Raw genomic sequence first — 14,458 nt, forward strand, 5'->3', positions numbered from 1 at the left:
GACAGTTGGCATCCAATAAATGTTGCATTACCGCCACCTACTAGACTGGAGTACAACTCCCTTATAATTTGCTTGAAAAAATAAATAAACAAATACCACCTAACACAACATAACACTCACAAAAAATAAAGTAATACAAAAATAACACCACCCTACTCCACTATTTAGATCTATTTAGTCATACTTCAGGCCAACAACCTGAAAGGATGAGACACCACCACTTAACACCCTGTAACTCCCTGTAAATCTCGCACACCCAAAAACCTCTCTGCAGCTGCCACCACAACCTCCATTTTCTGCGACCAAATGTCCATCCCTGCAGTACAGTTGATAACCATTGCTATAAATGCTAAAAATCAAATSTTACTGAAACATATATCACTTGTTGGCCTCTGTACTGTACTGGTACAGATCTACTACTCACACCACTCTTCTCAGGATCCCTCCCCTTTGACCCATCATCCTCTACATTCTTCACCGTCTCAGCATATGAAAACTTCTGCACTACTCTAACCCTGGAAACCTCAACCTGCCTCTCTCGCACGGGACCTGTCTGTCTTCGGTAAACAAGCGCTTTAGTATGGAGATATGGCCGTGTGGGAACACTAACCCTAACGAACGATTTATTGCAGTATCAGCCACATTCTGGCATCTTATATATTGTTGACCTCACTCTAACGAATTGGTTAACTGGGTGGATATGATTATTACTGTCACAAGGGTCTGTCTGTTTTGATCTTATCCAAAGTAAATAAAATAAAATTGTTTGAACCATATTTGAGCTATAGTAGACTTATTGTTTCCCTAAAATATTATCTTAGTGTTTCGATGAAATTACATTATTTAATTTGTTTTATCTCTAGATAAAGAACAATAAAGCAGCAGTTATTTTAAAATCAAACGTCTTACACGACGGAGGAACGCTATAATGTAGCGAGGTGGTTTCTGAACGGAAGTTTCAGCGGGTGCACACTGTCCAGCAACGCTTGTTGGTTGATATAGCTGAGTGTTTTAAATACAATTTAGTTACATTATTTGTACTACCGTTTGGTAGTACTTTAGGCGTACTCTAGCCATTATTTCTTATGGTTGTTAAGCCCAATGTACAGCATTAAGCCCAAAGAAGTTCGCATTAGCCGATATTAGCTAGCTAGTTGGGTACTGTTTGCTGGTAAGGCAGGCTAGACGAATAGTTGGAAAAAATATATAGAGCAGTAGTTAGACTATAGCTAACGATCTTAGCATTAGCTTTATAGTGTACTATAGTCACATAAGTTGCCTTCTATTCGCGTTTAACATGGACAACCACGAACAGTGCTCTCCCTCTGAAGGATGCGCCGACCGGTCTACGCTGGTGTCAGAGGATGGAAAGAATATCAAGTCAGTTTTGTGCCAACGTTGTGGATCGAAGGTCCTCTGCCCAGGGGTGGCGGTGTTTGCAGAGAAGGAGGTAAGGTTCACCTCAGACAGGAGTAACCCCAAAATACAAATTACCTAAAATGACAAGTTATTTCATTAATAAGTGAAGTATTTTCCTATCCGAATGGGCATTCATCATACTTGCTTTGTTTTCAGCATAGTGCAATGTCTAACCACCACCTAATGAACGAAATGATATTGTGCATACAATGTGCAATTTACTATGCCATGATGTGACTAAATGTCAGGGAGTGGAATATCACTTCTGTTTATCTATTCATATTAAGGCTCATTGACATGATGAATCTTGTCTTTTATTTCCTCCCCAATATGCACCAGCTGTTCCTTCCCGCAATGAGGAAGAAGACCACTATCACCCAATCAGAGGGATCCATGGATGGGGACAAACTGACTGCCCACTGGTTAGTCGATGATATGTACACCTTTGAGAATGTGGGCTTCACCAAGGACGTGGGGAGAATCAAGTACCTAATTTGTGCAGACTGTGAGATTGGACCCATTGGCTGGCACTGCCTGGATGACAAAAAGAGCTTCTATGTTGCATTGGAAAGAGTCAATCATGCCTAGTGTGGTCCATAGTGAGAAACTGAGGAAACATCAGAAGGGTGTACAATTTGGAACTGAAGGACAAGATGGACCAACACGAATGTTGGCCATGCGCAGTAGATTATCTTCTGGGTGTCGGCGGACAGTGTCGATTCAGCATGTAGAATCGTTGGGAAATGAACAGAAAATGACGGCCAATGTTCTGTGGTCAGAGGCAATAGAATGGTCACCCTCTGGGATAGGCGACATTGGTGTTGGTCTGTCTTGTCCGTAACTCTTTACTCCTTCTCTTTCCCCTTCTGGCTGGTGCTGGATGCTGTCTCGGTTATGATGACTCCTTAGTTCAACAAGGCCAAGCGTCCACTTCTATCCCTTTTTCTCTACTGATAAACAATGGTATTGATGTGGTTCTCTGGACACATGTCTTATCTGTCTTTAAAATTGTTATTCAATCCAATACTGTAACTAACCCATATTCTGGTGTTATGCTTTGGTCTGAGGTTAACCCTACAGCCTCAGCTGAATTTAATTGTTTGTATAGGCCTACTTATTACTTTCTACTTCTGAAATATTACTACTAATACTTATTGCAGATGGTAATATGAAATTATGTGCAGCATTTTAACTAGTTAGTGTGCTTATCCACTTGGCACACCCTTCACCTTGCATGCTGAATAATGGGAGTGGTTGTATTTGATGAGTGTGCTCTAGGCATTTGTTGCTGATACACTTCACTTCAAGTGTTTTGTCTGTTGATATACCACATTGGCTTCGAAGGCTGCTCTCTGCTGCCTTGTTTGGCTCTTCTATTGCCAGCTGACTCCAGAGGACCCCATTAGATCTCTACAGTACATGCTCATCATGTTCTGGCATTTATTCAGTTTCATCTGCATTGAGGACTGAATTACCCTTGGCTTGACTATGTGAGCTATTGATCATGCATTTCACTTCTCTTGCTCTGCACCCAAGCATTTTTGATGCTCTTCTAAACTGTTCTTAACTCATTAAAATAAAACGTATCACTCAGTTCTTTGCTTTTTGACCAGTTTTTGAGTTCAAGGATAGAGTACACCCTCATTGACGTGATTGTATGGGAAATAGGAAGTCAGTACTGGTAGTGCAAAACCCCCTGTGGTTGATGGAATTATTTGGGATTAATGATTTTTATTATACTTTCATTGGACAGTCGCTTCGGGACAGATTTATCTAACTTAAACATGTGTTCACTATTGGTTCAAGTAGCCTATTGTTTTTATTTATTGCATAGCTTGCCAGTTTTACATGTACACTGAGTGCACAAAACATTAGGATAACATTTTATTAGTCACATGCGCCGAATACAACAGGTGTAGCCCTTACAGTGAAATGCTTACTTATAAGCCCCTAACCAACATCGCAGTTTTAAAAAATAAATACGAATAAGAAATAAAAGTAACAAGTAACTAAAGAGCAGCAGTAAAATAGCAAGACTATATACAGGGGGGTACTGGTACCCCTGTACATAGTCCTTCCTAATATTGAATTGCACACCCTTTTGCCCTCAGACCAGCCTCAATTTGTCGGGGCATGGACTCTACAAGGTGTCGGAAGTGTGCCACAGGGATGCTGGCCCATGTTGAATCTAATGCTTCTGACAGTTGGCTGGTAGTGGATCTCCACTCCGACTTGCTTTTTCCATCATCCCACAGATGCTCAATTGGATTGAGATGTGGTTATTGGGCAGGCCACTGAAGTAAGATTAATTTACTGTCATGTTTGTGGAAACATTMCTGGACAATCCTAGCCTTGCGGCATTGGGCATTATCTTGTTGAAAAAAATCAATTCGCAGATAGATACACTTGCCATTAAGGGATGCACCTGATGATTGGCAATGATGTTCAGGTAACCTGTCGAGTGGCGCAGCGGTCTAACACACTGCATCTCAGTGCTAGAGGTGTCACTACAGACCCTGGTTCAATTCCAGGCTGTATCACAACCGGCTGTGATTGGGATGGCGCTCAATTGGACCAGTGTCATCCGGGTCAGTGTTTATCAAGGGACCCAACTTTTATCAAGGGACCCAATGTGTGCCATGAAGACACTACACCACCGCCAGCCTATAAAGCAGCATGATGGATTCATGTTTTCATTTTTTTTATTTCACCTTAATTTAATGAGGTAGGCCAGTGGAGAACAAGTTCTCATTTACAACTACAACTGGCCAAGATAAAGCAAAGCAGTGTGACAAAAACAACACAGTTACACATGGGATAAACAAATATACAGTCAATAACAGTAGAAAAAATTGTATACAGTGTGTGCAAATGAAGTAAGGAGGTAAGGCAATAAATAGGCCATAGTGGCAAAGTAATTACAATTTAGCAATTTACACGCGTTATAGATGTGCAGATGAGGATGTTCAAGTAGAAATACTGGTGAGCACAAAAACAAATATGGGGATGAGGTAGGTAGTTGGTTGGATGGGCTATTTACAGATGGGCTGTGTAACGTTACAGCTGCAGCGATCGGTAAACTGTTCTGACAGCTGACGCTTAAAGTTAGTGAGGGAGATATGTTTCCAACTTCAGTGATTTTTGCAATTCGTTCCAGTCATTGGCAGCAGAGAACAAAGGAGGTGTTGGCTTTGGGGATGACCGGTGAAATATACCTGCTGGAGCATGTGCTACGGGTGGGTGTTGCTATGGTGACCAGTGAGCTGAGATAAGGCAGGGCTTTATCTAGCAAAGACTTATAGATGACCTGGAGCCTGTGGGTTTGGCGACGAATATGAAGCGAGGGCCAGCCAATGAGAGCATACAGGTTGCAGTGGTGGGTAGTATATGGGGCTTTGGTGACAAAACGGATGGCGCTGTGATAGACTGCATCCAATTTGCTGAGTAGAGTGTTGGAGGCTATTTTGTATATTACATCACCGAAGTCAAGGATTGGTAGGATAGTCAGTTTTACAAGGGTGTGTTTGGCAGCATGGGTGAAGGAGGCTCTGTTGAGAAATAGAAAGCCGATTCTAGATTTAATTTTGGATTGGAGATGCTTAATATGAGTCAGGAAGGAGAGTTTACAGTCTAGCCAGACACTTAGGTATTTGTGGTTGTCCACATATTCTAAGTCAGAACCGTCCAGAGTAGTGATGCTAGTTGGGCGGGCTGGTGCGGGCAATGATCGGTTGAAGAGCATGCATTTTGTTTTACTAGCGTTTAAGAGCAGTTGTACTCATGTCATTTTCTCCATACCCTAATCTTCCCATCAGCGTGTAACCGCAGGAACCGTGATTCATCAGACCAGGCAATGTTTTTCCAATTCTAAAGTATCCAGTTTTAATGTTTCTTAGCCCACTGCAACTGCAGTTTCTAGTTTTCTTGCTCTAAGAAGTGGAACTCCGTAAGGTCGTTGGCTGCCATACGTTATTCGTGTCAAGGTACGACTAGTTGTGCATTCTTTTATGGGTCTTTGGTCACCAATGTTGTACTGGACTGTCAGTTGACTAACTGTAGCCTGTCAGTTGCTCTGCACAGTTCATGTCAGCCTCCTTTGTCCTTTTTTCATCAATGACCCATATTCAACCGGTGGCCTGCTGTTGTCTGGATGTCCTTTGGGTGGTGGACCCTTCTTGAGACACACAGGAAACTGTTGAGCATGAAACTCGGCAGCACTGCAGTTCTTGACACACTCAAACCAGTGCGCCTGGCACCTACTACCATATCCTGTTCAAAGGCACTTACATATTTTGTCCTGCCCTTTCACCCTCTGAATGATGCAGGTACACAATCCTTATTTAACCTGTCTCCTCCCCTTCACGTACAGTGATTGAAGTGGATTTAACAAGTGACACCAATAAGGGATAATAGCTATCACCCGGTCAGCAGCATGGAAAGAACGGGTGTTTTTAATGTTTTGTACACTCAGTGTATCTCTGGCCCTCGTCTCCGCAACCTACTGCCACCAGAATTCAAGGAATGCCACCCAATCAACGAGCCCACCGAGTCCATTTAATAAACAAGTCCCGGTCACCACGAGGATTTAGTATGAATGCGCTCATCTTTTTCACTGCCACTAGAGTGCATAACTCAAAAGGTAGCATATACATTTGTGTACTATAAACTGAAGAATAAAAAATATTTGATTTGCTTATTTATTCGTTTTGTTAACTATATAAATGACAATTATTTTCTTGGTCGGACCATTTAAATTACAAACGGTAGGTTGTGTACACCGTATTTTCATTACGAGTATTTTGTTTGTTTTTGTTTACTGACCATTTGTTTCTTATTTGCAACAATCAGTTGAGATTTTCGTTGCTATAAGTACATTCTAGTCATTTAGTACATTGATAATGCGATATTTTTGTATATAAACTCCCAAAATGGCATGCCATGATTGAAGCTACCGTGGGTAGTTATTTATAAAAACAATTTTTGAATGTTTTGTAGCTAGTCTGTGTGTGTGGGGGGTTCTCTAGTTTTTTAAGCGGAAGTAGGTGCTGTTCCCCGACCAGATAATGCGAGTGAGACTTCAATGAGTGAGTGGTGATGTTCTTAATTGACCGAGTTAAAGGGTGCAGTTTTTCAAAGACAGCTTTCATTGAACTTTAATTAATACGTGCAACTCGCAGCTATTTAGAACGAAGATGCAACGATGACCCAGCTTCGGACCAACGAGTTCATTGCTCCACCAGAGTGTCCTGTTTTTGAGCCCAGTTGGGAGGAATTTGCCGATCCATTTGCGTATATCAACAAAATACGGCCTATTGCAGAGAAAACGGGCATCTGCAAGGTCCGACCGCCAAAGGTGAGTGTCTTTAATCAGGGTAGCATTTCAAACTCCTGCTTAAACATTTTCTAAAGGTTGTTGGTGACATTTTTGGTCGTTTACTTATCTTTTTAGACAGATTTTCAACATGGCGGCTTGAGTTGAATTGCCAGCTTCTGTGTATGTGTTCCTCTGTGTGTATATTATGTGTGTGCATGTACACGCACGCGCCCAGTGATCTATGTGCGAACAGACGCGCGACAAAATTATAATAAAGTATCGCATATGTTCCAGAGAGTACGTTACATTGTATGTGAAGGGATCTTTAGAGGCTATTGGTCAAATGGATGGGTGAAAAGGTTGATTAACCTTTCTCTTCCTGGGAGTTGTTCAGTGTGAAATGACAGGGAAATAAGACATTTTACCAAGTCACTTGAATGACTTCCAGTTTATCAATAAAATGTTCTACGGTGAAATTGGAACATATTTATAAAATATCCTTCCATACTGCTTTTTATATCGACTTGTATTGACCTCACAATGTTTTGATGCTGGATTGCCGTGTGACGGTTACGTGCATCATGACAATCTAGATTATTTGATAACTGGTAGTGGGGCTGATTTAGAGGCCTGTATATATTGATGTTGTAGGCCTGTCTTCTACCTTGGTAATGCCATCCATGTTGTCTTTGTGGTAGTGGGTGTGTTTTAAAAGCTGGATTGTGTGTGCAAACCAAGTGACTTTTCCTTTTGGAGTTTTTTAACAGTTCAACACTATTACATAATAATCGGTGGAAAGTAGCCTAGTGGTAACAGCGTTGATCCTGTAATCTAAAGGTTGCTAGTGTGAAAAATCTGTCGATGTGCCCTTGAGCAAGGCATTTAACCCTAATTTCTCCATGGTCGCCTTTTGATAATGTCTGACCCCGGCGGTGACCTCACTCTCCAAGGGTGTCTCGGAGTTGGGATATGCAAAAACACATTTCTATTTTACACATGTATAATTAAGCAATAATGCCTGAGGGGGTGTGGTATATTGCCAATATACCATGGCTAAGGGCTGTTCTTAGGCATGATGCAATGCAGCCTTTAGCCGTGGTCAATTGGACATATGTCACAAATCCCGAGGTGCCTTATTGCTGTTAACTTGTTACCATCGTAATTAGCAGTAAAAAATAAATGTTTTGTCATACCTGTGGTATACGGTCTGATATTTGTCATACCTGTGGTATACGGTCTGATATACCACAGTTGTCAGCCAATCACCATTAAGGGCTCGAACCACCCAGTTTATAATACACATTTGTACATGTGTGAAAACGGACAGATATAACCACTCACCAAATTTTTTATCAGATTTTGCTAGGGATATTTGTTGATTCATCTGTGTGAGTAATTTAACCCTTTTTCTAATGGTAACCCAATGGTTCTTGAAGGGCTGGCCTCTGAACATTGGTTATCATAACAAATTCCTCTAAGTAGGCTATGGTAATAACGTTTTTTTTACTGGGGTATGCATGCATTATTGCTGTCGTTTGCAATTAAACATATTACTACAACGGTTGATAGAAGTTGATTAAACATAATTTGGGTAAAACATTACAATAGTAGTTATACCTATTTGTTAATACTGTAGTTACACTTTGTAGACCTATTAGTTAGTTGCATACCATAGTAAATGCATTATAGCCTAATTGAGTTAATTGTTTTATTAGACCACAGAATAGGGACTGTCCCTCATACCACTTTTGGTATGACAATCAATTACTAAAATACTATGCAACAACAATGTTGTACACCTACAATAACCTAAATGTAAACTTTGAGAAACCAAGGCAACCTGTTTATGCATTAACATTGTTTACCAGCACATTGTTTAGTCCCCACCATTTGTGTTGTATTATTTAAACCCATTTGTTCCACTCTGTAAAGTCAACAATGCTGTTTTCACTTTGCTTCTTAATATAAATCTGTTCTATAATTACACTATTAGTCTGTTTCTTACATCTGCAAACAGCTAGTCTTTTTTCATAGCAAGTTGGGCCTAAATGTTGTTAGCTGCTAATCGCTAATGTACCGAGTCAGAGCAAATATTTATATATTTTATTTTATTTCACCTTTATTTAACCAGGTAGGCCAGTTGAGAATAAGTTCTCATTTGCAGCAGCGTCCTGGCCAAGATAAAGCAAAGCAGTGCGACACAAACAACAACACAGAGTTACACATGGAATAAACAAATGTACAGTCAATAACACAATAGAGAAGTCTATAAACAGTGTGTGTAAATGTAGTAAGATTAGGTAGGTAAGGCAAAAAATAGGCCATAGTGGCGAAATTACAATTTAGCAATTAAACACTGGAGTGATAAATGTGCAGAAGATGAATATGCAAGTAGAGATACTGGGCTGCAAAGGAGCAAAAAATAAATAACAATATGGGAATGAGGTAGTTGGGTGGGCTATTTACAGATGGGCTATGTACAGGTGCTATGATCGGTAAGCTGCTCTGACAGCTGATGCTTAAAGTTAGGGAGATATAAGACTCCAGCTTCAGTGATTTTCATTCCAGTCATTGGCAGCAGAGAACTGGAAGGAGAGGCGGCCAAAGGAGAGGTTGGCTTTGGGGATGACCAGTGAAATATACCTGCTGGAGTGCGTGCTACGGGTGGGCGCTGCTATGGTGACCAGACATATTACCTTAAATGTAATTAGCTATACAGTCTGATAATACCAGTGATGGTGTAGATCTACATCAGAATGTTTGTGACAATTTTCTAAATCAAAGAGGAATACGCAAAGCAAGAATATGTTCGCTATATGAAGTAGCTAAAACAAAACATTCAGGAGGACCGAGCACGCCCCCACTCATCGACAGGGCTGTAGTGGAGCAGGTTGAGAGCTTAAATTTCCTTGGTGTCCACATCACCAACAAACTAACATGGTCCAAGCACACCAAGACAGTCGTGAAGAGGGCACAACAAAATCTATTCCCCCTCAGGATACTGAAAAGATTTGGCATGGGTCCTCAGATCCTCAAAAGGTTTTACAGCTGCACCATCGAGAGCATCCTGACTGGTTGCATCACTGCCTGGTATGGCAACTGCTGGGCCTCCGACCGCAATGCACTACAGACGGTAGTACATCACTGGGGCCAAACTTCCTGCCGTCCAGGACCTCTATACTAGGCGGTGTCAGAGGAAGGCCCTAAAAATTGTCAAAGACTCCAGCCACCCTAGTCATAGACTGTTCTCTCTGCTATCGCACGGCAAGCGGTACCGGAGCGCCAAGCCTAGGTCCAAAAGGCTTCTTAACAGCTTCTACCCCCAAGCCATAAGTCTCCTGAACAGCTAATCAAAGGGCTACCCAGACCCCTCTTTTACGCTGCTGCTACTCTGTTTATTATCTATGCGTAGTCACTTTAACTCTACCTACATGTACATATTACCTCTTACCTAGACTAACCAGTGCCCCCGCACATTGACTCTGTACCGGTACCCCCTGTATATAGCCTCGCTATTGTTATTTTACTGCTGCTGTTTAATTATTTGTTACTTTTATTTTTTACTTAATACTTATTTTTTTCTTAACTTCTTAAGCATTGTTGGTTAGGGGCTTGTAAGTAAGCATTTCACTGTAAGGTCTACTTCACTGTAAGGTCTACACCTGCTGTATTAGGCGCATGTGACAAATCAAATTAGATTTGAATGTAGCTAAAGATTATAGGGTCCCTTAAACACAATAACTCCTCTCTGGCATTTTCATAACAAACACTGTATTCAAAGTGCCCACTATTATATTCTAACCAGAGCATTAGAACATTCTTTATATTCCCATGATTCCAGCAGTTCACCCAAGTGTTTTGCTCTAAATCAAAAGTCTAATCGCAATTGAAACATTTGGTTAAAATTAGGCCTAGATTGTTTGTCCATATCATGCAGCCCTACGTGGAAATGCTCTCCATGACTGTAGAAAATGCAGAAATGGACAATTCGTAATAGTTTAAAAAAAAAGAATTTAACTGTATGAACAGTATAAAACAATCAGAATAAAGACCCATTGAAATCCCATAGAATATACAGTATGTGTTGCCACCCTAGGGTTCCGCATTTCTCATAAAGCAAATTTAGAACTTTTACTATTCAAAATCATAAAATGACGTCCAATTGTTTTATTTTTATAACGTGATATGATATTGGCAAAATCGCCCAGCCCTAATTTACCTTGGAAAAAATCTCTCTCGATTGACTCGCTTGCACAGCAGTCGTGTCATCTGAATGTTTTGTTCTTACAACTCTGTATTATTATTTAACATTTTGAAATATGATCCAGATCACAGCTGTGCCTACTGTAGGTAGTCTGATGACTGAATTTGGCTTGTTGTTCAAAGGATTGAAATTGTTTGTACGGAATGGGAGTGCTTATGCAATGGGCCTGCCTGTTGTCATAGCTCCACTACTCCACAAAGGGGCTGATGGAAATGCAGCCAGAGCTGTTTTCATAAACCATGTCCCCATCTGGGCCGTGCACTGCAGACTGAGCGTGCAGGGTCAAAGGGTAAGCTATGGAGGCACAATTTATGGTGCTCTCATCACCCCTCTTCCCCGGCCCCATGGGATACATATTTCTTTCCAGCAAATTTGTGACTGGAGGGCACTTAGATTCGTCCACATCCCCAGCTGGTTCACTTCTCAGTTTGAAGTGACAGTTGGGTTCTCTTGTTTAGGGAGTTGGGTTTTAGGATGGATTCTTACACGTTTGATCAAAAATGGTTCTGTCCCATCTGTTGCTTGGGCTGAATTTACAGAATTGTGCACCATGAAAGTCTATGGTTACTCAAATGTGTAGGTCTATTTATAAATAGTTGTTAATCAGCATCACCTGAGTAGAGTTGCTAACTATTGACAGGGTGCCTGTGTCTATTGACATTGAGTACAGTTACATGCGCACAATAATGCGATTATTGTCGATAGTCAGATTTAATATAATAGTTTGATTAAAAGATTTACATGCATTTCAAGAAGAATGGTTTCCCTAATAATCCTGTTTACAAGGACACGTCTGAAATCGTCTGGGTATCACTGAAAGGTTAAAGTTGGATGCCAACCATCATATAAAGTCCAAAAAAGAAGCCTGAAGGAGGAGAGATTACAAGAAACCAACTCTGTTTACCCTTTTATCTCTGGATTAATTGTCAGAGTAGAGGACCTTGTGCATTTCAGATAGGATATAAACATTGGGTTGTTATTTTAAGACAAATTAGCTACTAACAGCAAGCTAGCTAGCTAAATTACCATAAATGTTTAATGCTTTTCGACCTGTCCCCAAATTAATATAGTTGGTTCAGAGTTCGTTTTGATATTTCAACCTGCGTGTCCTGATTTGCGTGTGGGTGGACAAAATCAACATCTGCACGATTGCTGGTCAGACCGTGCACGTGTCTTCGTGCACCATCGCAAGGATGTTTATTTTGTCCACCCACACCAGACGTGATCAGGACACACAGTTTGAAATATCAAAACGAACTCTGAACCAACTATATTAATTTGGGGACAGGTCGAAAAGCATTAAACATTTATGGTAATTTAGCTAGCTAGCTTGCTGTTAGTAGCTAATTTGTCTTAGGATATAAACATTGGGTTGCTATTTTATCTGAAATGCACAAGGTCCTCTACTCTGACAATTAATCCACAGATAAAAGGGTAAACAGAGTTAGTTTCTTGTAATCTCTCCGCCTTCAGGCTTCTTTTTTGGACTTTATATGATGGTTGGCATCCAACTTTAAGGTGCACTACCAACTGGACTGGACTGTGGACCTCAGTTCATCTTTCAATCACCCACGTGGGTATATGTTCCTAAAAACCAATGAGGAGATGGGAGAGGTGGGACTTGCAGCGCTTCAAATGTCACAAATAGAACCAAGCGCCTGGCTACGCAAACACTCGCGAGCAGTGTGGGTTCAATGATTGAAAAACTTTTATGTGTACATTTATTTTGCAGTGCGGTGTGGCCAGCATGTTAGACTAGCTTGTCGCTAATGGGGATCCTAATAAATGAAATCGAACTGACTTCAGTCGTGCTAAAGAGGGATGCTCGCTCGGCTGGTGCTAGCACAGGTCAAATACACCGTTGTTAAAAACATTTTTTTTTAAGTATGGCGTTTACATGTCCTAATTCGAAAGGTTGCTCAGAAAACCAGGTGTTTTAATCAGCGTATGCTTACTTTGATTCTGACTTTACTCAGATTAAGATTATTAGAGTAAGGTGTTTACATGACTATTGCATAATCTGCCTACTGCCATAATCAGTTCAATATAAAATGATTACTTTGCATGTAAATGTGCTGTGTGTCTGTCATGCACCCGTTGGTAAAATTTATTTCATATCCACTCAGGTTCTTATTTAAAGCCATCAGGATCAAATTGTTTTATTAATGTGATATTTGAAATTATGTTTGATTGGCATTTAGCCTAGTGTTAATTAGTAAGAGTGTAACCAGAGGAGATATCAAATATGGCTTTAGGCTGAAGAGGAACAGCCTACGTGACTTTCTGCATGGAACATAACCTGTCATGTCACAATGTTCCTAAACACTGTAGTGTAAATAATATATTTAAACATGAATTCAAATTCAGCACAGACTATTGCTCAATTGATAATGATTCTCCTAAATGGAAGATAAACTAGGAAAAAGGTTTGTCAGTTTGACAAGATGGTGTTGTTTACTCCTGCAGGGATGGCAGCCACCGTTTGCATGCGACGTGGACAGTCTGCACTTCACTCCCCGTATCCAGAGACTTAATGAATTGGAGGTACGTTCATTTCACTACTTAACTGGTTTAGCCATTACAGTACTGAGTAAAAATGGCATCTACTTACCTTTTTTATAATGAACGACTGGATATGTACGTAACCAAGTTTTTATTTTGATTAAATATGTGGATTAGTTTTTACAATGATGATCCACAGATATTTTGGGTGGATTTTGCCTTTTGTACATTTTTCTAATTATCCCAGTCTTTCATAAGTGCTAAAGAAATAAAAGAAAATGTACAAATAAGTACAGTAGTCTGCCAATGCTTTAAGCCTAATTGAAGGTGACTCGGAAGGCTACTTTGGTGCATCAAGTGACGTTGTCAGTAGAACAGTGGCTTCAGCAGGCTTAGAACCCACAGCAGCAGGGTGTCTATTGAAGCCAGAGTGCTGATGACATCAGGTTAAAGGTCACTGTGACCCCCTCCGATGAGCTAGTTAAAATGTCAATGTCCTGTCATTTGCAATTAAAAGTAGCACAGCAGGGGATGTTATTATATAAGCAATGTTAATAAGGGCATGTAATGCACCATTTGTGATCAATATTATTTGTTTTATGTTGGCAATGTGTAAAATGTACCATCTCTTATTGTGTTTATGTTCATGTTGAGTAGGCTCAAACCAGAGTCAAGCTCAATTTCCTGGATCAAATCGCAAAGTTCTGGGAGCTACAAGGGTGCACACTGAAAATCCCTCATGTGGAAAGAAAGATTCTGGACCTATACCAACTCAACAAGGTATGTAGCTACAACTTCTAGCACACCCTGGATGCAGGAAACTGGCCAGCTATTCTTGGATAGGATCCAGTGTGCATTTGTGTTATACACTCATATAAGCATGGTGTGTTCTAATTGCTTCTTATGTTGACAAATTTGAACACCCACACAATAACAAGGTCATTAATTGGGGTGCTCCT

At 40.5% G+C, this 14,458-nt stretch overlaps 2 protein-coding genes across 2 annotated transcripts in view; both read left to right on the forward strand.

Annotated features, from left to right (window-relative positions):
* Positions 1 to 935: 935 nt before the first annotated feature.
* On the forward strand, positions 936 to 3,012 carry rabif (RAB interacting factor). The gene is made up of 2 exons (XM_023989409.2): positions 936 to 1,450; positions 1,759 to 3,012. The coding sequence occupies exons 1-2, from the start codon at positions 1,298 to 1,300 to the stop codon at positions 2,005 to 2,007; spliced, it is 402 nt and encodes a 133-aa protein (XP_023845177.1). The 5' UTR covers positions 936 to 1,297; the 3' UTR covers positions 2,008 to 3,012.
* Positions 3,013 to 6,446: 3,434 nt separating this feature from the next.
* Positions 6,447 to 14,458, forward strand: part of LOC111965319 (lysine-specific demethylase 5B-B) — a 31,914-nt gene continuing 23,902 nt past the window's right edge. The window contains exons 1-3 of the mRNA XM_023989424.1: positions 6,447 to 6,772; positions 13,464 to 13,541; positions 14,157 to 14,279. Of these exons, the coding sequence (XP_023845192.1) occupies positions 6,620 to 6,772; positions 13,464 to 13,541; positions 14,157 to 14,279 (354 nt within the window). The 5' untranslated portion in view covers positions 6,447 to 6,619. The remainder of the gene's footprint in view (positions 6,773 to 13,463; positions 13,542 to 14,156; positions 14,280 to 14,458) is intronic.

The sequence above is a fragment of the Salvelinus sp. IW2-2015 genome, linkage group LG1 (assembly GCF_002910315.2).
Source record: "Salvelinus sp. IW2-2015 linkage group LG1, ASM291031v2, whole genome shotgun sequence".
Lineage (NCBI taxonomy): Eukaryota > Metazoa > Chordata > Actinopteri > Salmoniformes > Salmonidae > Salvelinus > Salvelinus sp. IW2-2015.